Here is a 24,266-nt window from a genome sequence, read left to right as displayed (position 1 = left end):
GCTCTAATTAAACAGAAAGGAATTATGAGAAAAGTTACAATCACTAAATTTAAGTTCAGTAACTTCATATGTTCCTGCTTACATGGCCAAGCAGAAGAGAAAAGATGCAAACCAATCTCTGTCACAAACACTGTGAACATCCAAATAGTTTGTACACAATTTTGAAAAGGACATGTTCAGAGTGGAAAAAAAAAACTGGGGAAAGAACAGAGACAACCTGTCCTTTGATACAGAGCCTACCATTATAGAGAAAAGATTCAGCTTCACACATTGATTCAAATAATATTTTAATAGCTGTTACTATATATTTTTTGCAAAGTTATTATTTAATATATGCCAAAGGTTTCCGATACATACAAAACAAAAATCTGTACAGGCACTGGGAATAAATACAAGCACAAAGAAAGCTTGTATATTAATATCTGTTCACAAGTGTTCCATTAATCATGACATGGCCTGATGTATATTAATTAAAAATAAGCATGCTAATGTAAGTAGTAGTTGCTTCCAAAATATTTTAGAAAGCACAAATAAAAATGTTAATACATACATGTTAAACCTTGATGCCTATTGTGTCTTCTGAGAGGGTAGTGAAGCATTTTTTAAAAAAGTTTCAACAGTTAAAATCTGTAAACAATTTACCACAAGAAATGCTGGCAGTTACCCTTAATAGTTGTTTTTCTTACCCTCTCAGTTCGGAGGTGTCCACACTTTTTCTCTCTAAAAGATTTACAGCTGGGTCTTAGCCATGTCTTATCCCATTAAGCAATGTGCTGCATTTGATACAACCTTATTGCCAGCATGAGGAGTTATTTATATCCAAACAGCACAAAGCCAAAGCTTCATCTTTGGTTAATTTCACAGAGTTGCCACTGTTCTTAAAATGTGCTCTTCTTGGCAGGAACATAAAAGCCAGCCACATAACATTTATTATCTTGGAGTCTTAATAAAACAGTGCCAATGTAAGTGACAGTTATTTGGCAAGTAATGGAATTTTAAAAATGAGACCTATTTTAGGGTAATTGATAAACATATGATGTGGGCAGACCAGTTCTGCAGAAATCAAGGAGGAACTCCCATAGATGACTTGTTAAGGGTGCTGATGGCAGGAACAGGTGTTTTGCAGATGAGTTGACATCATTACACTCCAAAATTTAACTGAGCTCAAATCCAGCAGCACATTCTATAGCATAAAGCAGCTTACTCCGCAGAAGATTTTCATCATAAAACTCTGGAAGCTTCAGCAAATTCATACAGGTACTGGCAGTAGGCAATCTGTCCAAGTCAGATCCTCCATTGTGAATACAAAAGGCAGGATACAGCTCCTAGAAAAGAAAAAGCAAAACATCCAAATCTTACCAAACACTGAATATATATACTGCAAGTATAAGAATTATCTGCTATGCTTTCAAGGCTGTAAATTGCAGGGAAAAATCATTTTGAAATCGAAATGAAATGCAACTTCCTTTATCAAGAACATTCCTTAGATAACCCATTAGAATTTCCTCATGTAAAATTTTGGGAAAATAATCTCCACACTGTTAAAGCTATGTGTGAATCCCTTGCCAGCAATAAATGACTTTTTATTACATAATCATACTCTTGTGTTCCTTGGTTAAACAGCAATGTTTCGATTAAAGTTTAAATATTAGTTTTTGTACTTATCCTGTGCTTTCTAAAGGTTAACAGAGGATACCATTATTTCAGGACCGTGAGAGCATTCTGAAGATGCCACTGCTTTAGGCTGGGCAACCTAAAAGGAGATTCTGGCACTTTTACTTATTTCTGGTGCTGCTTCTTTGCAGGTGGACTTTTGAAGTCACTGTGCAGGAAGGTGGATGATCATCATCTGAAGAGGACCTGCTGAAATGCACAGTCAGCCCTTCTTTCTTTCTTTTGGACTAGCAGCAGATGCTTCATCTCATGATAGTTTTGCAGCTGGCTAAAGCTATCTTCTTAGGCTCGTAGAGACATGACCAGTTAGCTTGATTGAGATTTGAGACAAGACAGTTTAGACACTTGAAATGGGTATTGGAGTTCTGGCACTTTCTCCTACACTGTGAGCTGCCTCAGAATCCTGACCTTGGTTGAGACATGTAGGCTCACAAGAAAATAATTGGGGGTGGGGGGGCCTGCCATACACCCACCCAAGAGATTGGTTCTGGCGTTCAAGGCTGTAAATTTCATTAAAAGTGCCTTGAAGCACCTCTCCCTCCAATTGACTTTCAGCACCCTATAAAACGTCTGGAGACCCATGCCATGCAGGCTGACCGTTAAACTGAAGATAGAAGGAGCAATGCCAAACAAACTGCAAAAGAAAGAACAAGCAACAGGAAAGCTAAATGGTGGCTGAACACACTGGCATGATGTTTACGTTGTATGACGCAGTGGTGTCTGATGGCAGAAGAAACTCTTGAAAAACCATGAGGCAATAGAGAACTGTTCGATGTGCAGGCTTACTGCATCTAGAAAGCAGAGGACAGAATCACTAGGCAGGACCACCACACTGAAAATCTTTATACACTGGATTAGAAGCATTAGAAGCCCATAATAAACATCTTGATCACCTGGAGGATTAGGAAAACTGTGAAAGGCAGAATTTATGATTCATTGGCCTTTCAGAGTCTATTTGAGAACTGGAACTATGGAAAGTTTTGGAATCCTGGCTGCCAGGAGCACTAAACTTGGGATAAGAGACAGTGGGCCTTTTTATAGAAAGGGTACACAGAATAGAGCTGCACAGAGAAAAAGGGTAAGACCAATTATTGCTCGTTTTCTGAATTATGTTGACAAAGAAAGGCTAATCATCAGATATGACTGCTCGCATATGAAGGGGAAAAGGCCCTGGAATTTCAGGACATTTCCATGCAAATGATAATCTGTCAATGAGTCATGGTACCAACTGTAAAAGCGAGGGACAAAAATATCCTTACTGTACCTGGCACGTGCAAGAATAATACGCAATTTTATGTTCATTATCCAAAAGATAAAATACCAGCCTCTTGATAATTGATAATTTTAAAAGTATCTGAAGTGAGGCCTAGCTGGAAATGCAACATGACCAGCAATGGACTACTCCTGATCAGTCTGGCGCAGGGACTGTTTAGATGGCTGTACTGTCAATACTTAACAACTGTTTGGCTGTTCCACTAACTATTGTTCAAATGTGCAAAAGCACTTGGTAAGCAAGTATACTTGTATGGATCTTTAGGGGATATGGATTCTAAATGCAGCACTCATGCATGAATGTTGCCTGGCGATGGAAACAGTTTGCATTGAGAGACTAACTGTAGAAATGATTAAAATTGCCACAGTAAGTCCTTTGTTTATGAAGAATTGCCCCTTTATGATTACAGGTGATAGGAACAGCTGGAGCGGGTAATCCAGGATGCTTGCAGAGGCCATCACGCCGAGCCATCGAACACCATGGGCACACGTGGCAAGGTGAAAGGCCCACTGGGGTTATTTTCAGGCTCTCCAGAAAGGTAATCACACTCCCTGCATAAAGTGGCTGCATTTGTGATACTCTATGGTGAGCCTAAAAACTTAAATCGAATAGTGCAGGCAGGATATAGGATCCTGGGAAGTAACAACCTACTACATACTGAGCTGACAGAAGGTGATTAACAATGCTGATAGTCAGCGGTGCCATCTATGCCCTGCATGCACTGTGATTTGCAAGTGAATTCATAAGCACCAGTGAGGATCCAGACAATAACATTTTGTAATGGGAATGACTGTAGGACACGTAGGACATGACTTGTTAACAACACAGTGATAAAGCGTGCATATGGAAAGGACAATCATGTCTCTTGGTGGTGGTTGGGCAAGCGGTTTTATTATATCTCCCTTTATGATTTGTTACAACTATGATTTAAAAAAAAAAATCAACTTCTTTAGAGGTATTTCTTTATTGTTGACTGTATGCTACTGATTCCATACTATTTTATCTTTTTGGATAAGTTTTTTTTTTTTTTTTGGGGGGGGGGGGGAGGAGGAGGAGGAGGAGGAGGAGGTCTTATATTTAAAGATTTAGGGGTAGACATGGATGTTGATGGAAGTAAGGGAGTTGGTGGTATAGGAAAGAGGAGGTCATGAGAATGGGGGGTGGAATGTAGGGATAAAAGTATATGAGTGTGAAGGTGAATGCAAGTGTGATAAGGGAGGGATTCATTATTTTCCTGCAATTGTTAATGATGGTTTATGTAAGGCATTACTGACATGAGCAATGACAACAAGAAAGATAATACTCACAATTTTGCTAAGATGTTGGTGTCTTCCTTGAGAGGACAGGCCAGTTCCCTCCCCTCTCCTCAAACTCACTTTGATTCTCAGCTATACTGTTAGTAAGCCAGGGGAACTGGGCTGGATCTAAATGCCAGCCCCTCCTTTAAGGACTGACTTAAGGCACTACAGGTGTGAAGCCTCCCACCTTCCTGAGGATGTGCCAGGTTTTTCTCCCTTCCAGGGGTTCTATGTCTGTCCTGGGGAAGAAAAGAACTAAGCTAACTTGAGAAGGGTTTATAACCTTGAGGATATAACCTCTTGATAATTACAATCTCCCCTTTTCCTACGGCAACCATTTAATGGGCACAATCAGCTATCAAGGTAAATTCTTCCCCCCTCCTTAAATAGAATTCATATTGGCAATCAGGTATGCAAAAGTCAACACGGCAACCAGGACAGCGTCCTACACACTGCAGCAGTTTGCTGCTGCAAGCCTGCCAGATTCTCTCTGAGCGTGGCTCAGAATTGATCATTGAGGGCAGGAATTGGTAAAGGCTGGGCCAAAGTCAGAATGGAGACAGCCTGCAAACTTCTTGGTGCTGAATTGGAAGTGGCATCCACATCGGAACTGCAACTAAAAAGGGGGAGCAGTCCTCTTGGCACCAACGCTTCTCGGATCCTGGCGGTATCAATGCCCTGGAGCTCCCGGCACCGTGCTTTTGAGGGGTACAGATGCTGATGGCTTTTTCACCTTCAGTCAATGCTTGGCATTAGGAACCCATGGTGCTGAATGTTGAATCCGATGTTGACTGGTCCTGGGGTGGAGTGGAGGAGTGGCCTAGTGGCTAGGGTGGTGGACTTTGGTCCTGGGGAACTGAGGAACTGAGTTCAATTCCCACTTCAGGCACAGGCGGCTCCTTGTGACTCTGGGCAAGTCACTTAACCCTCCATTGCCCCATATAAGCTGCATTGAGCCTGCCATGAGTGGGAAAGCGCGGGGTACAAATGTAACAAAAAAATAAATAAAATAAAAAAATATAATGATAGAGGAATGAAGACTTATACATCTGGGTTCATCTCTCCTGAGCTATGAATTAATCAGCAAACTACGCCCTTTGGAACTAAGAATTTGCAAATAAGGTAACCAAATTTGAGTAAAAATCTTCCTACGTTTGGAGGAATTTCTCTATGCTAAAACAAAGACCATCATAGAAGATTCATACACTATCTCAACTTTATACCGAATGCTAGATTTTGGTTTTCAATGAGCCAGCAGACTACAAGAAAACTTTGATGGAGCTCCTTTTGGATGCCTTTCACAGATAAACAGTAGGCAGTTAACCAGGCATTGTCTGGTTAACTTTGGGAGTTAACTGGATGAGGCTGACAAATGTATTAACGTTTGACTGGATAACATAAAATCCAGCCAAAAGATTCTGGAATAAAAATTGGAGGTTTGACACATGCTAAAAGTGGAGCTCACAGTCAACTGGATTGTAGCAATACTTAGTTGTTATGTGATTATTATCTTTCAATAGTTTTATTTGGTTATTTTAGGATCGTGGCCAAGAAAATTACCATTAAGCTAGTAAATTTGGCAGTGCAGAGATAAGATAATATATTTAAGAATATCCAGCTAAAGTTAAACCAATATCTCATTAGGGATAACTTGAACTGCTTAGGGTAGTGCTAAATATTGGCTCTGATGAGTTTTGCCAGTTTTCTCTGACAATCAAAAGTTATCAAAACCTCTTTTACAATTTAAGAAATCAAAGAACAAGAATAATGCCCATTAGTACTATTATTCCTATGAACTTTAAACATACTTAAAAAAAAATAAAGATTGATATGGAGTGAACCCAAAATACACACCATTCATTTCAATACTTATCCATGAAGAAAAAGTATCTCAGCCACGCCCTGGACTGAAAGGGATATAATTGCTTTGTAATCTAGTACTAGCAAGTTAAATATTTCATGCACAATTTCAACGCTTCCTACAGAACTTGCACTCATTCATCTATGATTTGTTTACATTCTTGTATTTATCCAGTCATGATGTGTTTTCCACTCCCTTGCTGGTTAAACTAAACTTTAAATTACTTTAAAATGTGAAAAGGTCAAGAACTGTAAAGGCCTGGCACTACTTCATTTAGAAGTGCAAACAAGATAAGAACTAAACTGAACATACTTATTGGAAGCTTATATAAAACTGATTGCACATATTTTTACAAAAAAAAACAGTTTGTACCAATTTTCTTGGTGGCTTATATCAACAGTAGGGTAGCAGTAATCTATGAAGTCTTGTGACAACTGCATGAACATTAGTTAATAAATATCAGTGTTCTAATTTCAATTCAGTAGTTATCAGTTAAAACAAAAATCCCAGAAACAATTATGAGTTCAAAAGCCAACAGAATTATCAATACTACACTTTTATACTAATTCTTTTACATTTTAAAGAAACATAGGTGTTTAAAGTTTTGGAAATGTTTCCAAAAGTCACTTGCCACCATTATGAATCTACATGAAATAAGATGCTGTTGCATTGACCTATAGTTTATATGGCAGCACCCTGATTTAGTTAAAAGCAGGGAAAAGAGCTTTCAAAACCAACAGAAAATCAGACTCCCCTGCCCCCATGCACAGTTTGTGATTTATATTTCAATTCTTGATCATATAAATCACAATTAAAGAGTGTGTGTGGGGGGGAGGGGGGAATCAGAATGATGTTGGGTATTTGAACTGTTCAATGAGGTACACATACATGCTAATGCATAAAGATCCCTACCTGCTTGATGACAGAGAGAACACTTCTGGCTAAATTCATTTTATCTATAATTTTGCACTACTACTGAAAGCATCTGCATGAATAAACCAAGATAATAATCAAGATAATAAATCCATGCCGAAAATATTTCAGCCTTCCTCTTTCAAAAAAGATTTGGCACTACAATGAAAACTTACTGTATTTAGTTATAGATAAAGGTAAACTCTTACTTTAAATCCCAACAAAGGAGGTCGAGAACAACTTGTTACAAACTTCAGCAGCTTGCGTTTATCTTCATCTGTAAAGCTTTCAACAACTCTCCAAAAACTTTTTATTACAGGGTGATCTGCAGAATAGCCACCTAAAATACAAGAAAATGCATTTCAATATAAAGGATACCATAGAAAGTAATAAAACCAAAAAAACTGAATAAATCAAAATGTATATAATGTTGGCCAGAAACATCTACTTTGTACATTCTGAAAACATTCTAATGTTTATTCCTCCATGAATTAACGCAAGACTCTTATTAGGTTGCATAGTATGTTGCAGAGTTTTTTTTATTAATGTCATTAAACTTTAATCTTTGATAATAAAGGATAGTAAAACATAAAAATAAACAACTGAAGGAGAGAAATTCAGTACACAAAAAGAATACTAAAACACATACCAACAAAACTAATACAGTGGATTTGCTGTTCTCACACCAACACTATCCCTCCCATTATCTAGATATAAAACAAAACAAAACACTTCCATTTTTGGGTTCATATAGATGCCTGGTTAAATGTCACACTAAATTAATATTTTCCTAAAAGAGCTAAGTTATCTCATAACATACAGGTTAATTTTTCTATATCAGAGATCAATTGGGCCCTTCACCACCCGTCTAAAATTCTTAGTGGAGATGGACATTTCCACTGACTTGCCACCACTGGCCTTGCAGCCATATTTTGAGGTTTTAGTATTAGAAAAACTTGGAACCCTTCTATCATGGGCCCCATATCCAAATACTAGATGTTGCCACTGTACGAGTCTCTCAACCTAACCTGAATTAATCTTTGAGCAACTAACTACATGAGCAACATATACATAAAACTATGATGGTCAATAATAGTGTGAGAATCCCAAGCATAATAAAAAGAATTACAAGATTTTACTATGATACCCTCATTTAATTAAAACTAGTCTTTTCTTATGCAAAATAATGGATATAAATTAAACAATTCTGTGTTTCATGAGACACAATGTACAAAGTAGGAATAACCAATTCAGAATCAATGGATGAAATAAGTAAATCCCTAGATTCTTTAGCACAATTAACTGGCTAATTAGAACCTGATGCTTGGTAAACAGAACCCTGCAGTGTAAATCTGCGCAACTTGAGTTTGGATATCCTGTCTTACGTCAACGACCAGATGAAAAGTAGTACATAGCACTTCCACTCAAAACAAAACTTAAATGACTTAAAAAAGGCATAGAAGGTGTAGATTGTAAGCTCTTTGAGCAGGGACTGTCTTTCTTCTATGTTTGTGCAGCGCTGCGTACGCCTTGTAGCGCTATAGAAATGCTAAATAGTAGTAGTAGTAGAGTTGCACAGAGAGGCTGTTACAACTCTAAAAACAAAAAAAACAACAAAAGTAGGGGGAGGAGACCTAAATGGAGCAGCAGGCATAACCATAGACACCTATCTGGACAGACTGGATAGGCCATGCTGGTCTCTAGCTACTGTCATTTACTAAGTTACTATATTTTGCATTCGGTCTTCATTATAAAAGTAACTGGGAAATTAATTATGCCACAGTCAAAAGGCAGCGTCTGACGTCAACATGTAAATGAGGAAGCCATTTTGCAATATTCTGAGAGCCAGTGAAGAACAGCCGTGAGAACAGGGTTTTGTATGAGAAAGTGGGTATATTGATTTATTTTTCTTGTTTAAGGTTTCTTATGCTCTGATCCTTCTTTTTTATATTTATAGAATGGCCCATGTGCCCTGAAGAAGCTGAGTGAACGCTGGCCATCGTTAGTTGTGGGCTTTTACATAAGGAGACTTTTCTGCATAGTCATTTAAGTGTTTTGCCACTTTTTATATTTCATTATAAATGGTTTGGTGATTATATTCATTTTGAGAGTTTCATAATAGGAGGTTATTTTATGCCGATGATGACAAGTGTAAGCTCTATCAGTTGTTGAACTACATTGGACCTTGTTGAGGCTTTTTCCTTTTATTTTTTTCCTACTGAAGTTCTTATGAATATCTATACTTTGATTTTTTGAGGTGTGGGGAATTACTGTTCTTGGCTGTGTTTTTTAACTGAATTATTCTTCTGGTTATCCACGTTGGGTTATATGTGCAAAAACAACCTATTTGGAAAGGTTGGCAAGCTAGCCTTTACTCTATCACTGTCCTGCTCCAATAGCATTAATTCTATTACAACTACATGGCTGTGAGAAAGTTAATGCACTTTAATGCACAAGGGGGGGGGGGAGAGGAGGGTTGCTGGACATAGGTGGATGGAGGGGAGGGGAAAGGAGAGTTGCTGGTCATGGGTGGATGGAGGGGAGGGTTGCTGGTCATGGGTGGATGGAGGGGAGGGTAGGGGGAGGGGAGGGTTGCTGGACATGGGTGGATGGAGGGCAGGGCAGGGGGAGAGGAGGGTTGCTGGACATGGGTGGATGGAGGGGAGGGCAGGGGGAGAGGAGGGTTGCTGGACATGGGTGGATGGAGGGGAGAGCAGGGGAGAGGAGGGTTGCTGGACATGGGTGGATGGAGGGGAGGGCAGGGGAGAGTTGCTGGACATGGGTGGATGGAGGGGAGGGCAGGGGGAAAGGAGGGTTGCTGGACATGGATGGAAGAGAGGGAAGGGAGAGAGAAGAAATGCTGGACATGGATGGAGGGGAGGGAAGAGTGAGGAAGGAGATGAGGGAAAAGGAAGAGCGGAGAAAAACTGCACATGGATGAAGAAAATAGGCAGAAGCTGGATGCACTGGACAGTCAAGTCTGCGGAGGACCCAGCTTTTACTTACGGATGTAGGGCAAGAAATGAAGAAGAAAGGTGGAACGTAAAGAAATAAATGGAAAGGAAGCCCTGGAAACAGAGTTAAGAGGACAGATAGCAGCAGAATCGGATACTGGGCCAGCATGATCAGAAAAACAAAGTCACCAGACAACAAAGGTAGAAAAAAATCATTTTATTTTCATTATAGTGTTTGGAATATGTCCACTTTGAGAATCAGGTGCTCAACATTAAAAGCTTATATTTACCCTCCGAAGGGACACCACCTTGTAGTGGTGGAGGGGCTTCCGTGTTTCAATGACTCAGGGGGCTATGCTGAAGGGTTACCCATATCAGACTGGCCTCTGAGGAGAAACCAAAGAGTGTCCCAAACTAGGGTGAGTGGAAAGATGGTGTCCTGAGGCTCGTATGCTCAATGGCCCAGCTGTCCTCTGAAGTTCTGTCTTTGTTTACTTGAAGTTTCCTCTTTGCATTTGCAGTTGCCTTAACTGAGAGGAAGGGGACAATGGGGGGTCAGCTGCCGATGGCCAGCGTTTTGTCCCCTGTGCAGCAAATGTGGGACCGCTGCTCGACGAGCTACCCACAGATGACTGGGTTGATGAGTCCTTTGATTAGCACCGGAGAAGCAGCGTCGATGCTCTTGGACCTGGAAACAACTTCATCGCTCTCAAATCATTTAACCACCATGCCCAAAGGAGTGGAGGAGTGAGTTAGGAGTGTATGCTGAAATGGAAGTCGTTTACAGCTGAACCCATGTCGGCGGTGCCACTCCTAAACCCGTAAGAGTTATCAGCTTGGAGTTTTTGGCTCCTGTGGAGGTTACATTGAATATCATCTGGAAGGCGAGCCAGGACCTAACGGTGGTAGTAAATAATTTTGCTTCAGATATAATCTTATTAGTGAGCCACATAGATAATCTAATCGAATCCTTGGAGAATGAAAAATTGATACAGCAAATGAAGTTCTACAGGAATAGGAAACTTAAGATTTTGAAAATGTTAATAGACCAGAAAAATTTGAACAAAATGAATATTATTACAGATGATTAATATCGCGATTGTTGTTTTCCCAGAGTTCCGGGTATGACTCCTAAAGTTTTTTTCCTCTGAAATGATTCCTCTTAGTATATTAATTCAAAAGGAGTGAAGCTTGTGAAACTGGGATTACCTTAATCAGTGGGAATTGGTTTAGAGATTCAAGTGTTTGTATTGTTAAATAATTTCTGGTTTTAAAAGAGAAAAAAATGAAATCAGGGTGTATTATTTCCACTAATATTGGACAATAAGTATGTTTCCAACGAAATTAATTGACTATACACCGTCTTGGGTTTGAAGAAGCCAACCAGATGATCAATGTGGAATAATGATTTAGATAAATAATAACTGGGGATAATCAGGTTAATACCACGTTTTCTTTGTTTACTGTTGTTTAATTGATCTCCTTGTCTTGTTTCACTCTCCCTATTTATTTTGTGGTCTAAGAAAGAGAAAGATTGTATATAATCCATTTATCTAGTTGAGATTGTTTTCTTCTAATATTGTATTATTGTACAGTCATCTCTGTATTACTCTTTGCAAGTGACCCTTGTAAAATGAAAAATTATTAATTAATGATTAAAAAAAGTTAATATTTATTTACTTATTTATGGCATTTTATCCCACATTAAACAAGAATTAGACTGGAACCTGGGATCATTTAAATTTTTTTTCCCTGGAGAGAGTAATGCATTGCCCCCCTCCCCCCCGGCTCTCTCCCCGACTATAGCCAGCTCTGCAATTTGGGGGGGGGGGCGCAGAGGTGGACGAGGGGCATAGAGATGGACGGGGGGGGGGGGGCACAGAGGTGGATTGGGGAGAGAGCCAGTTGTTAAACATTTATTAGCACACCACTGGATTCTATACAGATTAATAAAATTACCTTAAATTACTTGCATTCATAAAGAGTTAAATAAAAATCCTCCAATTGTTCAACATGTATTTGTAAAAAAACAAAACAAATTGCTTCCAACCTTTGTGTTGTGTGCTAGATAAGAGTATAATGGAATTAAAAACTGGGAAATCACTCTTCCACAGGTACTCACAAAAATAAAGGCCTAAGCCACCCCAGTGTAAGACTTCTGTCTTTAAAAGCACTGAGAGAAATTGTGGCAGAAGTCAGTTATGCTAGGACTTCCTGTTTCAACCAGAATTCCTCCACTTAATGAAAGGGCAGCAACTAAAATATCTCTGTTTTAGATTTTTTGTCAGCTTATTAAATGTAATATTTTGTGTAAGTTTACCTTGGCTTTTTAAAGTTTGAACAAATATGCTTTTGCTATTTATAAAATGTCATGGACTTTGAAAAACGCTGTTGAACATACCTGAGTAGTTTGTGAAGGATTTAAGATCATCCAGACAAATAGGAACCTGTGCACCAGAAATCAAAACCTAAAAGATAAATGAAAAGTTTTAATACATGGTTGTAATTCAGAAAATTCATGCTTTGAATCCCTGTATAAAATCCCTCTTCATGTACCTGGATTTCTTGCTGATCAAACATTCTAAGCCACTCCAGGTTTACTACATTTGCCAAGCCTTGTCTGAATGCAAGGCAATGATGCCTTATCTGCTTATTTAGTCTGTAGTCTGCAACAAGATGAATATAGGCTATTCTGTTAGCACTTGTGACTGGGATATCCTTGCCACCTGGCTTCAACTCAACCACCTGCAAATATAAAAATAAAAACATTCAAGACTTGAAAAACAAGTGTGCAACTAAAAATAAGTTTGTCTATTCATACTGTCATACCTAGGTGGAAACAGAAATTACCAAGATATTAACTGTAGCAGGTATTCTCTGTGGACAGCAGAATGTGGCTGATGCTATCCACAGAGCCTACATGGGAGAAAAAAAACAACATCTTCCAACTTAGAAAAATTATGGAAACTTTTGAAAGGCCCATAAAACACGTGTGCAACTTCCTACTTCATGATTTCAAGTGGGACCTCCTCAATCTTCATAAAAGCTTAGTTAGGAGACAACTAATGGTTAATAACAGGAAAAACACACCTCTCTCTTTAAAAAAATTCTTTATGTCTTTCAAAATAATTTCACAAGCATTTCACTTGAAACGTGGAAAGGAAAATTACCAAATACAGAAATTCAATAAGGGGACATAACAATCCTTCTTAGATCACAACAAATGGGGAGAGTTACCAGTGAGGATAAAGAGATCCATGAGGAAACAACAACAATATTCTAAATTCTATAACGTGAATTAACCTAGATCTTCCATAAGGTATCCCTACACACTAGTAGTATCACAAAATATGAGATGAGAGGAAAACGGTAACACATCATGTTATATTTTGTTATTTTCTTTAACTGATCAGGAACAAAAAAATTTACATATTTTATCCCTAAATATTTAATCAAACATTTACTTAGATAAGCTAATAAAAAGACAGCTTCTAAGGATAAAACTTACCATTTCATAGATAAAAACATTTTCCTTTGATATTGAGTTTGTCTAGTAACATCAGGATACAACCAAACTTTTTTCCTATAAAATAGCACTTGTGCATTACAAAAAAAAAAAAAAAAGCTTTAGCAGCGCACTAAGATCTTGCTCAAAACAAACAAAATTATTAATGTAGGTCTCAGTCTCCTCGAATAAAGTTGACTCTAGTATCTCAGTTATATTTAACTCCTCATTTTTTCCATCGAACTTCAAGCCCTTGACTCGGAGTGGCCTAGTGGTTAGGGTGGTGGACTTTGGTCCTGGGGAACTGAGGAACTGAGATCGATTCCCACTTCAGGCACAGACAGCTCCTTGTGACTCTGGGCAAGTCACTTAACCCTCCATTGCCCCAGGTACAAATAAGTACCTGTATACAATATGTAAGCCGCATTGAGCCTGCCATGAGTGGGATAGCGCGGGGTACAAATGTAACAAACAACAACAAAAAAAAAGGTATAAAGTAGATCCGATTCACAGGACATATCCATCAGGGCTTAGGAAAATTCAATAGAAGATTAAGCCTATGATTATAATTCTGTAATTGTTCTATCTTTTGATGTAATACCTATTTGTCTATTACTGCTGTAGTCTTTTGCGCAGTTTTCAGCCCTTCCTTGAGATCCACAATTTGAGTATAGAACTCCTATACGGAATCAATAGTACTCACAAGCATGGAAATCTCTCAAATAGATTCAGTAACTGTCCCTTCCAGCTTCTGAAGCACTGACCAAATACTTTCCAGTGTTACAGCCACTTCAACGGTAAAGTGTGAACTTCCAATGTTCTTGCCCTCGCCTTTGCACCCAGCTTCTTTGCCCCCAACCAGAGCCTCTTGACTTGCACCTTTCGCTGCAATAAGTTCTTCTGACATCATGCCACACTGGTCGGCAGGCTAAGGGATATAGATTTACAGGGGACTTCCTTGATAAAGTGTCTAGCGAAACACGTGCCATGTCGGAAGGAGAGTGCCCCTATAGCCGACTATTAAGAGAGTTTCTTCTTTGAGATGAGTATTTAATATATGTTTAAAATGATTAGATGAAAGATTTAAAAGCAAAAAAATAAGGCAATTTACTTGAGGGAGGTGGAGGACATTGAGCCAATGACGATTGGGGTAAAGTCTCTGCATATGAACTGATGGATGCAGTGCGGTACAATCGAAGTTCATGTTCCACACAGTTGTACGGCTGAATTAAAGTGATATGCATAAAGGTTAATGGTATTTCTCAAGATAGCATAATGTGATTGAGCGATTCAGCAAAACATTGTGGTGCAATTGCCTACTTTGAGTTGAATAGTTAGAATGGCACATATGCACATAAATGCCAAACTACACTGGCTCCTAATCAAAGAACGCATTGCTTTCAAAACCTGCACTCTGGTTCACAAAATTATCTACTGTGAAGCCCCGGGATACATGACAGACTTGATCGACTTACCAACTAGAAACACATCCGAATCAGCACGGATGTACCGAAATCTGCACTACCCAAGCTGCAAAGGACTCAAATACAAATCAACTTACGCATCCAGCTTCTCCTACCTAAGCATACAACTGTGGAACGTATTACCAAAAGCCTTGAAAACTATGTACGACCACCTAAACTTCCGGAAAAAACTAAAAACTAACCTGTTTAAAAAGGCATACCCTACCAATCCAACATAAATGCCTGATCTCTGCAACACAACAAAACTAAAGTATATAATGGACATAACACTACTCTTCCGCTGTACGATTCCCTAATGTGGCTGTACCACATGACCTTTACCTTATCACAACATCACTTTGTATTTGTTTACACCGGAGTCTGCAAACGCCTCTCTGGTACTATGTAAGCCACATTGAGCCTACAAATAAGTGGGAAAATGTGAGATACAAATGTAACAAATAAATAAATAAAAATTCTACTTAAGCAATATTCTGTAAATCTGTATATATTTTACATCAGTGATTCTCAGACCTGTCCTGGGGGGCTACCAACCAGTTGGGTTTTCAGGGTATTCCTAATGAACATGCATAAAACAGATTTGCATACCTGTCACCTCCATTATATGCAAATCTCTTCATGCATATTCATTAGTGATATCCTGAAAACCCAGCTGGTTGTTGGTTCCCCAGGACAGGTTTGACAACCACTGTTTTACACAGTACATAATTTAAGATAAGCATACATATAGGTGGAGTCTGTGCAGAAGTTACATCTTATGAACTCCAGAAGGAAGCTCTTGTTGGTGCAAATACTACAGTAAGCATTAGCAGTAAATTTGAGAGACTGATATGAGGGTACAGCTCACACTGTAGACCTGTAAATAATGCCATCAGATCTAGGGAAAACACGTCTAATAATAGGAGGTCCCAGAGTAGAGAGCTGCATGGGAACAGCAGTGGAGGAGTGGCCTAGTGGCTAAAGCACCGGTCTTGCAATCCAGAGGTGGCCAGTTCAAATCTCACTGCTGCTCCTTGTGATCTTGGGCAAGTCACTTAACCCTCCATTGCCTCAGGTACAAATTAAGATTGTGAGCCCTCCTGGGACAGAGAAATAGTCAGTGTACTTGAATGTAACTCACCTTGAGCTACTACTGAAAAAGGTGTGAGCAAAATGGAAATGGAAACAGGGTTACCGGGAATCCCATGGGGATTGATCCAGGTCTGTGGTTATCCTGCAGGGATAGACCCAGGTCCTGCAGGGTTCACGCAGAAGTGCAGGCAAGCCTTTCCTCCCTCCCTTCACCCCCCCCCCCCCGAGCCTCAGGGTGCTCTCCCCGAACACACCTCAATGCACCCTGGTGGTTTAGTGGCCTCTTTGGGGCAGGAAAGATCCACACTCTTTCCTGCCCGCTGCCGCTGATTTGCTCGCTGCCGCCATTTCATTATCAAAATGGCTGCTCAGACTTCAAGTAACAGCATTGCGAGGGGGGAGGGGCAAATTTTACCAGGGCCCGGCATCCAAGGGGGGCCCGCCCAGCGCTAGCATTGTTCTCCTGTTTCTGTGTGCGGTAGCACTGCAAAGCAGAATACTTCCTTCCTGCTGCACCCAAACAGCCTCTTTGGATGCAACAGGAAGGAAGGACTCTGTTCTGTGGCGCTGCCGCACACAGGGACAGGACAGCCATGCTAGCACTGGGCCCTGGAGAATTTTGCTGCACACAGCAGGACAAGTAAGTGGGGTGGGCCCGGGGGGGGGGGGGGGGGGGGGGGGGTTGTTCCAAGCCCAGCTTTGTCTCTGGAAGTGGTGCAAAGAAACGCTACAAAAATGGTATGGGATTTGCGTTGCAAACCGTACAAAGAGAGACTTGCTGATCTGAACACGTATACCTTGGAGGAAAGGAGAAACAGGGGTGACAAGATACAGACGCTCAAATATTTGAAAGGTATTAATCTGCAAATGAACCTTTTCTGGAGATGGGAAGGTGGTAGAACTAGAGGACATGAATTGAGGCTGAAGGGGGGCAGACTCAGGAGTAATGTCAGGAAGAATTTTTTCATGGAGAGGGTGGTGGATACATGGAATGCCCTCCCGTGGGAGGTGGTGATGAACAACATAAAGGAATCCTGTTCAGAAGGAATGGATCCTAAGGAGCTTAGCCGAGATTGGGTGGCAGAGCTGGTGGCGGGAGGCGGGGATAGTGCTGGGCAGACTTATACGGTCTGTGCCAGAGCCGGTGGTGGGCGGCGGGGCTGGTGGTTGGGAGGCGGGGATAGTGCTGGGCAGACTTACACGGTCTGTGTCCTGAAAAGGACAGGTACAAATCAAGGTAAGGTATACAAAAAAAGTAGCACATATGAGTTTATCTTGTTGAGCAGACTGGATGGACCATGCAGGTCTTTTTCTGCCGTCATCTACTATGTTACTATGAATTCAAACATGCATGGGATAAACACAAAGGAATCCTGTTTAGAAAGAATGAATCTACGGAATCTTGTGGAGATTGGGTGGCATCGCCGGTAATTGGAGAGTAAAACCAGTGCAGGGCAGACTTCTACAATCTGCGCTCTGATCGTGGCTGAATAGATATGGATGGGCTGGAGTGTAAATTTTAAGGGGCTTCGACGTTAGCTAAACTTTTATTACAGGAACAGGGCTGGCAGACTTTTATAGTCTGTGTCCTGAGAAAGGCACGGAAAAATCAAACTCGGATATACATATAAAGTATCACATACTATGTAAAATGAGTTTCTCTTGTTGGGCAGACTGGATGGACCGTTCAGGTCTTTATCTGCCGTCATTTACTATGTTACTATGTAGTGGAGTGCCACAGGGATCTGTACTGGGACCGGTGCTACTTAACATATTTATAAATGATCTGGAAATTGGAACAAGTGAGGTGATTAAATTTGCAGATGAACAAAACTATTCAAGGTTGTTAAAACACATGCAGATTACGAAAAATTGCAGGAGACCTTAGGAAATTGGGGGCCCTTTTAAAGAGTGGCGGTAAGCCCAACACGAGTTTACCATTTGCTCTTTTGGGATTACTGCTGGCCCAAAGTAGCCGCCAGCGACAGTCATGCCCCCGAGCGCACACCATTTCCGGGGGGGGGGGGGACCCTTGAAATGGCTTGCGCAGCGATAACCTGGCAGTAATTGGGCAGCGCCGCGCACTGCTCCGTTACCGCCGGGTTAGAGCGGGAGCCCTTATCACCACCTCAATGGGTGGTGGTAAGTGTTCTCCTACCGCATGGCCATGCGGTAAAAATGGCCCTGGTGCACAAGAAAAATGGCGCAGGGCCTTTTTTCCTGCAGCTTGGTAAAAGGGCCCCTGGAAGACTGGGCATCCAAATGGCAGATAAAATTTAATGTGGACAAATGCAAAGTGATACACATTGGGAAGAATAACCAAATCATAGTTACCTGATGCTGTGCCCCACTTTTGGGGTCAGCATCCAAGAAAAAGATCTTCTGCTCAGTGTGCGGTGGCAGCCAAAAAAGTAAACAAGATGCTAGGAATTATTAGGAAAAGGATGGTAAATAAGACCAAGAATACTATAATGCCTCTGCATCACTACATGGTGCAACCTCACCTTTAGTACTGCGCTCAATTCTGATCGTCGTATCTCAAAAAGGATACAGTGGAATTAGAAAAGATTAAAATAACAGCAACCAAAATGATAAAGTGGATGCAACTCTTCTCATATGAAGAAAGGCTAAAGAGGTTAGGGCTCTTTCAGCTTAGAAAAGAGGTGGCTGAAGGGAGATATGACTGAGGTCTACAAAATCCTGAGTGGTGTGCAAAGAGTACGGGATACTCAATGAAGTTACATGGAAATATGTTTAAAACAAATAGGAGGATATATTTTTTCACTCAACTAATAGTTAAGCTCTAGAACTTGTTGCCAGAGGATATAGTAACAGCGGTTAGCGCATCTAGGTTTAAAAAAGGTTTGGACATGTTTCTGGAGAAAATGTCCACAGTCCACTATTGAGACAGACACAGGGAAGCCACTGCTTGCCTTTTGGTAGCATGGAATGCTGCTACTATTTGTGTTTCTGCCAGGTACTTGTGACCTGGATTGGCCACTGTTGAAAACAGGATATTCACCTGTCTTACCCAGTATGGCTATTCTTATGTTCACAGCATAACATGTTGAAAGTACGCGAGTCTTTGATACACTGAAAATATTATGGCAAGGGGGGGTGGGAGGGATTATTCAACCCCCATCCCCCCCCCCAAGAGATCATAGATCACATACCCTGGCTTAGGAATGAGTTTCATTCTTGTCATGATTTGTGCCAAACTAACCTATTTGGAGACATTGATCCCAAGGTGGGCTGTTACGTAAGGATTTGCATCCTGTTGTCCTGTCCATGCAGAACACCTGCTTCAGTGAAATAACTTAGTTTTCTGTGATGACAAGCAAGATATCAAGTTCTCTCTGACTGGATTCCTTAGCTACAGGTTGCCTTAACCGGGGGGGGGGGGGGGGGGGGGGGGGGGAAATACCAACATTACGTTTTTTGTGCCAGACAACGTAGTGGGTCTTCCATAGTGGATATATTTGGAAGAAAAGTGTTCTGAGGCCATGGTAGTAGCCCAGTGCACTAGGGAGTTAGTTTATTTTCTCCTATATGAGTGGGAAGTTATGAATTTACTATCTGGACTAAAGTCCATTACTTTGGGGTTTGACTGGACTCTTTTTTAACAATGAAGCTGCACATTTTGAGTTTGGTGGGAACTCTGCTTTCTAAATTAGAAGTTAAAAAGGTGTCAGCCACATTTTTCAATTGTGGATTTTTGCCTGGTAATCCAGAAGGTGTGTCTGTCAACCTTTGATTGGTGATGGCAATTATGAGTTAATCAATGCAATTACTATGGTTCAAAATGTGGCATCTAATTTGATGGTTGTTCAAATTCGTTCACATAATACCATGGTTCCAAGCTTTGCACTGGTTACCTATATCTCCTTGTATAAAATTTAAAAAACATCAAGTTTTTTTGTATAAAAGCTCTACATGGCACTGCTCTGCACGTTGGGATCTCATCATGTGTTACTAGTCTGTTTTAAATTGCACTGCCTATGCCTACACACATTCAGTGATGCCAACAGACTGCCTCTTGAAGTTGACTTTTCCTGCTTATTGTTTTTTTTTTTTTTGCAGTGGCATGGGATGGCTATAAAGAAGGCTAAGTGGCCAATGATGCTTCTTACAAGTGTGGTAGCAGGTTATCTGCCTAGTCAGAATTAACTGTTCATGTACAACATTGCACAGATGTAGGTTTCACCTTATATTTTTTTATCATATATGTTTATTTACATCATCTTCTTTAGGTAATTTTCCGTTAGTCTAATGAGAGTATTGTAAACGGTGCTGTCAATTCTAGCTGCTCTGGCTGTATCACGGCAACAGCCCTCTCTCTCCCAGGGCTGGCCCTGCCACTTGGACTAGGCATCCATCTACAGTGGCAGAATTTTGCGGCCAGATGCACAACTCGCATATGTCAGGAGAGCAGTACTTTAATGCTGCTTTCACCATGGTGTGGGGCCTTTAAGCACAGGCCCGCACTCAAGGCCTGCAGCATCCCATCCCCTCTAAAAGTAAGTTTGCACAGAAGGGGTGAAGTTATCAGGCCTTGAGCAGGGGCCTGTGCTTAAAGGCCTTGCACTGCACTGATGCTTCTTTGGGTCTGAGTGAAGGTAGGAGAGCAGCAGGCGGCCTTACAAAGAGAGAGGGAGATGAATTAGAAGGAAGGGTAGGGAAGGGAGGATATTGGACTACAGGGAGCAGGGCATTCAGACGCACCTGGGGGGAGATTGCCAAAGGTTTGTCTAGGACATCTGATACCTCTGGACCAGCCCTCCTCTCTCCCAGCAAAATTAAAGTGTAGCGTCCTGTTAATCCAATGAAGTGAGCTCTCTCAATGAAGCATCTTTCTTTAATAGACTCACTCAGTGCATTTAGGCTGTATTCAGGCAACAGTTCTCTCTCTCCCAGCAAAACTGGGCGCATAAAGTGCAGCCATACACCCAGTGCAAAGGCCCTCTATGCTGCCTCAAAAGCATTTAAGGTTGATATGACCATGTGATCTCAGCATTTAGCTGTGTTGCACCCTCGTTATGGAACTTTCTTCCAATGGATCTAAGACAAGAGGTCTCTTAAAAGAAATTTAAGATGGGCCTCAAGACTCGGTTATTTGACCAATTTTTTAAATTAAGTACAGAGAAACAGGTTTTCTCATGAAATACCTTCCTTATGTGTAGAAATTGTCCTTAGATTGAAATTGTTGTGCTATTCATCACCCTCACTGTTTGCTTCTCAAGGAATTGTATATATTTTCTTGTTGTTTAATGTCTGTTTGATTTATAATACATTTTATGTAATCTGCTTATTTTACATATTGTATACTGCCTTGATATAACTAGTGAAAGGCGGTATAACACATATTGCAAATAATGACCATAGTCAGGCAGGTTTGTCTTTAGTCTTCTCAATCTTATGCATGATTTTTCATATATACTGGCACATAAAGGGATGTAAGAAACAATGTGAAAAAGAGAGTATAGTACTCTGAAACACGTTTTTCTCAAGGGAATCTGAAGTACTAATAATGTGACTTACAACCTTTGACTCTCTTGAGAATGGATTTAAGCACCAAATAGCATGAAAGCTGTTACTTTTAAAAAACTTAGAACTACTACTACTGCTATTTAGCATTTCTATAACGCTACAAGGCGTACACAGCCCACCTTCTTATTAACTAGAGCCATACAATGGGGGTCTCCCACATTTGTACATCCTTCAGGCTCCTCTGTATTGGCATTGTCACAGCCTCCTGGGGATTTGGGGGGGGGGGGGGGGAGAAGGGCAAACGGAATTGGAGAACGTTGAATATTTCTGCCCTGTGTTCCTCCTCATCTCTAATGAAGACAGATAAAATCAGTGAAGGAGAGAGCTTCCAGCAGAGGCTTTCTCCTTTCATACAGTAGAGAACTATATAGGCTCATGCTGTGAATCCCATGAATGCTCAAAATTAGACCAAGATAAATATTCCAAGGGAAGAAACTTTGGGTCACAGCCTGACTAGTCCCCAATGCCTCAGTGCATCTGATTCTAACTCTAAAGCCCACTGATCTGCTTCTGGGGAGATTGTGGGTCTCAAGAATCGGCTGCACAACCCTCCACACCAATAGTCTCTGTTAATTTAAGTTGGGATCTCCTCTGGGCTCAAAAGGGCTGAAAAAGTGCTGACAAATATCTTCCCATGTAGGACCACAACACCAACCAGTGTGTGCCAATGACATCCATCCCCACCAATCTGTCTTTCTTGAATGCCCCTCTTACCTAGGGCTTATGCCATCAGTCACTCTCAGAGGCTGACTAAATTTCAGTCTCAGTTATGCTGTGGAAACTGGCCCAAAATCTTTTTTCTGCCTGGTTTTGGTTTCAGCCGCAAGGTTAATTTTTGACCATGTTTTCAGTTTTGGTCAAAAATGACCATGTGTTTTCAGTTTTAGCCGAAAAGTTGTGCTTTGTCCCATTTGTCTCCCCCTCCCCTGAACAGGAGTTGCCCATCCTCCCATACTCCTCTTGAGTGCTTCCCCTCCACCTGTAGGCCCTCTGGGCCTATTTTATAATCCATGGTGGTCTAGGATCATCATAGCACATATTTTTGAAATACAAAGGGTAAGTTAATAACAGGTTGCCTAGGCATAGAGTGTAGTGCCAATGAATTCAATGTACAGAAAACCCAAATCTTATCAAAAATAACCCCTTTATATAACACAGAAAAAGTGATGGCTCATCAAAAAGGGTGAAAGACTAGCAATGGCACGGTTAAACAATTCACCATTTCATCATTACTACTACTACTACTACTTAACATTTCTAGAGCGCTACTAGGGTTACGCAGCGCTGTACAATTTAACAAAGAGAGACAGTCCCTGCTCAAAGAGCTTACAATCTAATAGACAAGTGAACGGTCGGTCCGATCGGGGCAGTCAAATTGGGGCAGTCTGGATTCACTGAACGGTAAGGGTTAGGTGCCGAACGCAGCATTGAAGAGGTGGGCTTTAAGCAAAGACTTGAAGATGGGCAGGGAGGGGGCTTGGCGTAAGGGTTCAGGAAGGTTGTTCCAAGCATAGGGTGAGGCGAGGCAGAATGAGCGGAGCCTGGAGTTGGCGGTGGTGGAGAAGGGTACTGAGAGGAGGGATTTATCCTGTGAACGGAGGTTACGGGCGGGAACGTAAGGGGAGATGAGGGTAGAGAGGTAGTGAGGGGCAGCAGACTGAGTGCATTTGTAGGTAAGAAGGAGAAGCTTGAATTGAATGCGGTATCTGATCGGAAGCCAGTGAAGTGACCTGAGGAGAGGGGTGATATGAGTATATCGGTTCTGGCGGAATATGAGACGTGCAGCAGAGTTCTGAACAGACTGAAGGGGGGATAGATGGCTAAGTGGGAGGCCGGTGAGGAGTAAGTTGCAGTAGTCCAGGCGAGAGGTAATGAGAGCGTGGACGAGAGTTCGGGTGGTGTGTTCAGAGAGGAAAGGGCGAATTTTGCTGATGTTAAAGAGGAAGAAGCGACAGGTCTTGGCTATCTGCTGGATATGCGCAGAGAAGGAAAGAGAGGAGTCAAAGATGACTCCGAGGTTGCGGGCAGATGAGACGGGGAGGATGAGGGTGTTATCAACTGAGATAGAAAGTGGAGGAAGAGGAGAAGTGGGTTTTGGTGGAAAGACGATAAGCTCGGTCTTGGACATGTTCAGTTTCAGGTGGCGGTTGGACATCCAGGCAGCAATGTCGGATAAGCAGGCCGATACCTTTGCCTGGGTCTCCGCGGTGATGTCTGGTGTGGAGAGATACAGTTGGGTGTCATCAGCATAGAGATGATACTGGAACCATGAGATGAGATCAGGGAGCCCAGGGAAGAGGTGTAGATTGAGAAGAGAAGGGGTCCAAGGACCGATCCCTGGGGAACACCAACAGATAAGGGGATGGGGGTGGAGGAAGATCCATGAGAGTGAACTTTGAAGGTGCGGTGGGAGAGATAGGAGGAGAACCAGGAGAGGACAGAGCCCTGGAACCCAAATGAGGACAGTGTGGCAAGAAGTAAGTCATGATTGACAGTGTCAAAAGCAGCGGATAGATCCAGGAGGATGAGGATGGAGTAGTGGCCTCTGGATTTGGCAAGGAACAGGTCATTACAGACTTTAGAAAGTGCTGTTTCTGTCGAGTGAAGAGGGCGAAAACCGGATTGAAGCGGATCAAGGATGGCATGAGAGGAGAGAAAATCAAGGCAGCGGCTGTGGACTGCGCGCT

At 41.4% G+C, this 24,266-nt stretch overlaps 1 protein-coding gene across 4 annotated transcripts in view; it reads right to left on the bottom strand.

Moving 5' to 3' along the window:
• Positions 1 to 607: 607 nt before the first annotated feature.
• Positions 608 to 24,266, bottom strand: part of UBE3C (ubiquitin protein ligase E3C) — a 362,832-nt gene continuing 339,173 nt past the window's right edge. For 3 of the 4 annotated variants that reach the window (XM_030198632.1, XM_030198645.1, XM_030198637.1), the window contains 4 exons: positions 12,529 to 12,717; positions 12,374 to 12,440; positions 7,228 to 7,358; positions 608 to 1,325 (listed from right to left, as the gene is read on the bottom strand). In XM_030198632.1, the coding sequence (XP_030054492.1) occupies positions 1,155 to 1,325; positions 7,228 to 7,358; positions 12,374 to 12,440; positions 12,529 to 12,717 (558 nt within the window). In that variant the 3' untranslated portion in view covers positions 608 to 1,154. Of the gene's footprint in view, positions 1,326 to 7,227; positions 7,359 to 12,373; positions 12,441 to 12,528; positions 12,718 to 24,266 lie in introns of those variants that run through there. The other variant, XM_030198654.1, reaches the window with a different exon arrangement.

Source organism: Microcaecilia unicolor, chromosome 1, assembly GCF_901765095.1.
Source record: "Microcaecilia unicolor chromosome 1, aMicUni1.1, whole genome shotgun sequence".
Lineage (NCBI taxonomy): Eukaryota > Metazoa > Chordata > Amphibia > Gymnophiona > Siphonopidae > Microcaecilia > Microcaecilia unicolor.
The sequence above is the reverse complement of the archived record's forward strand: the minus strand, read 5'-3'. Positions and strand labels throughout refer to the sequence as shown.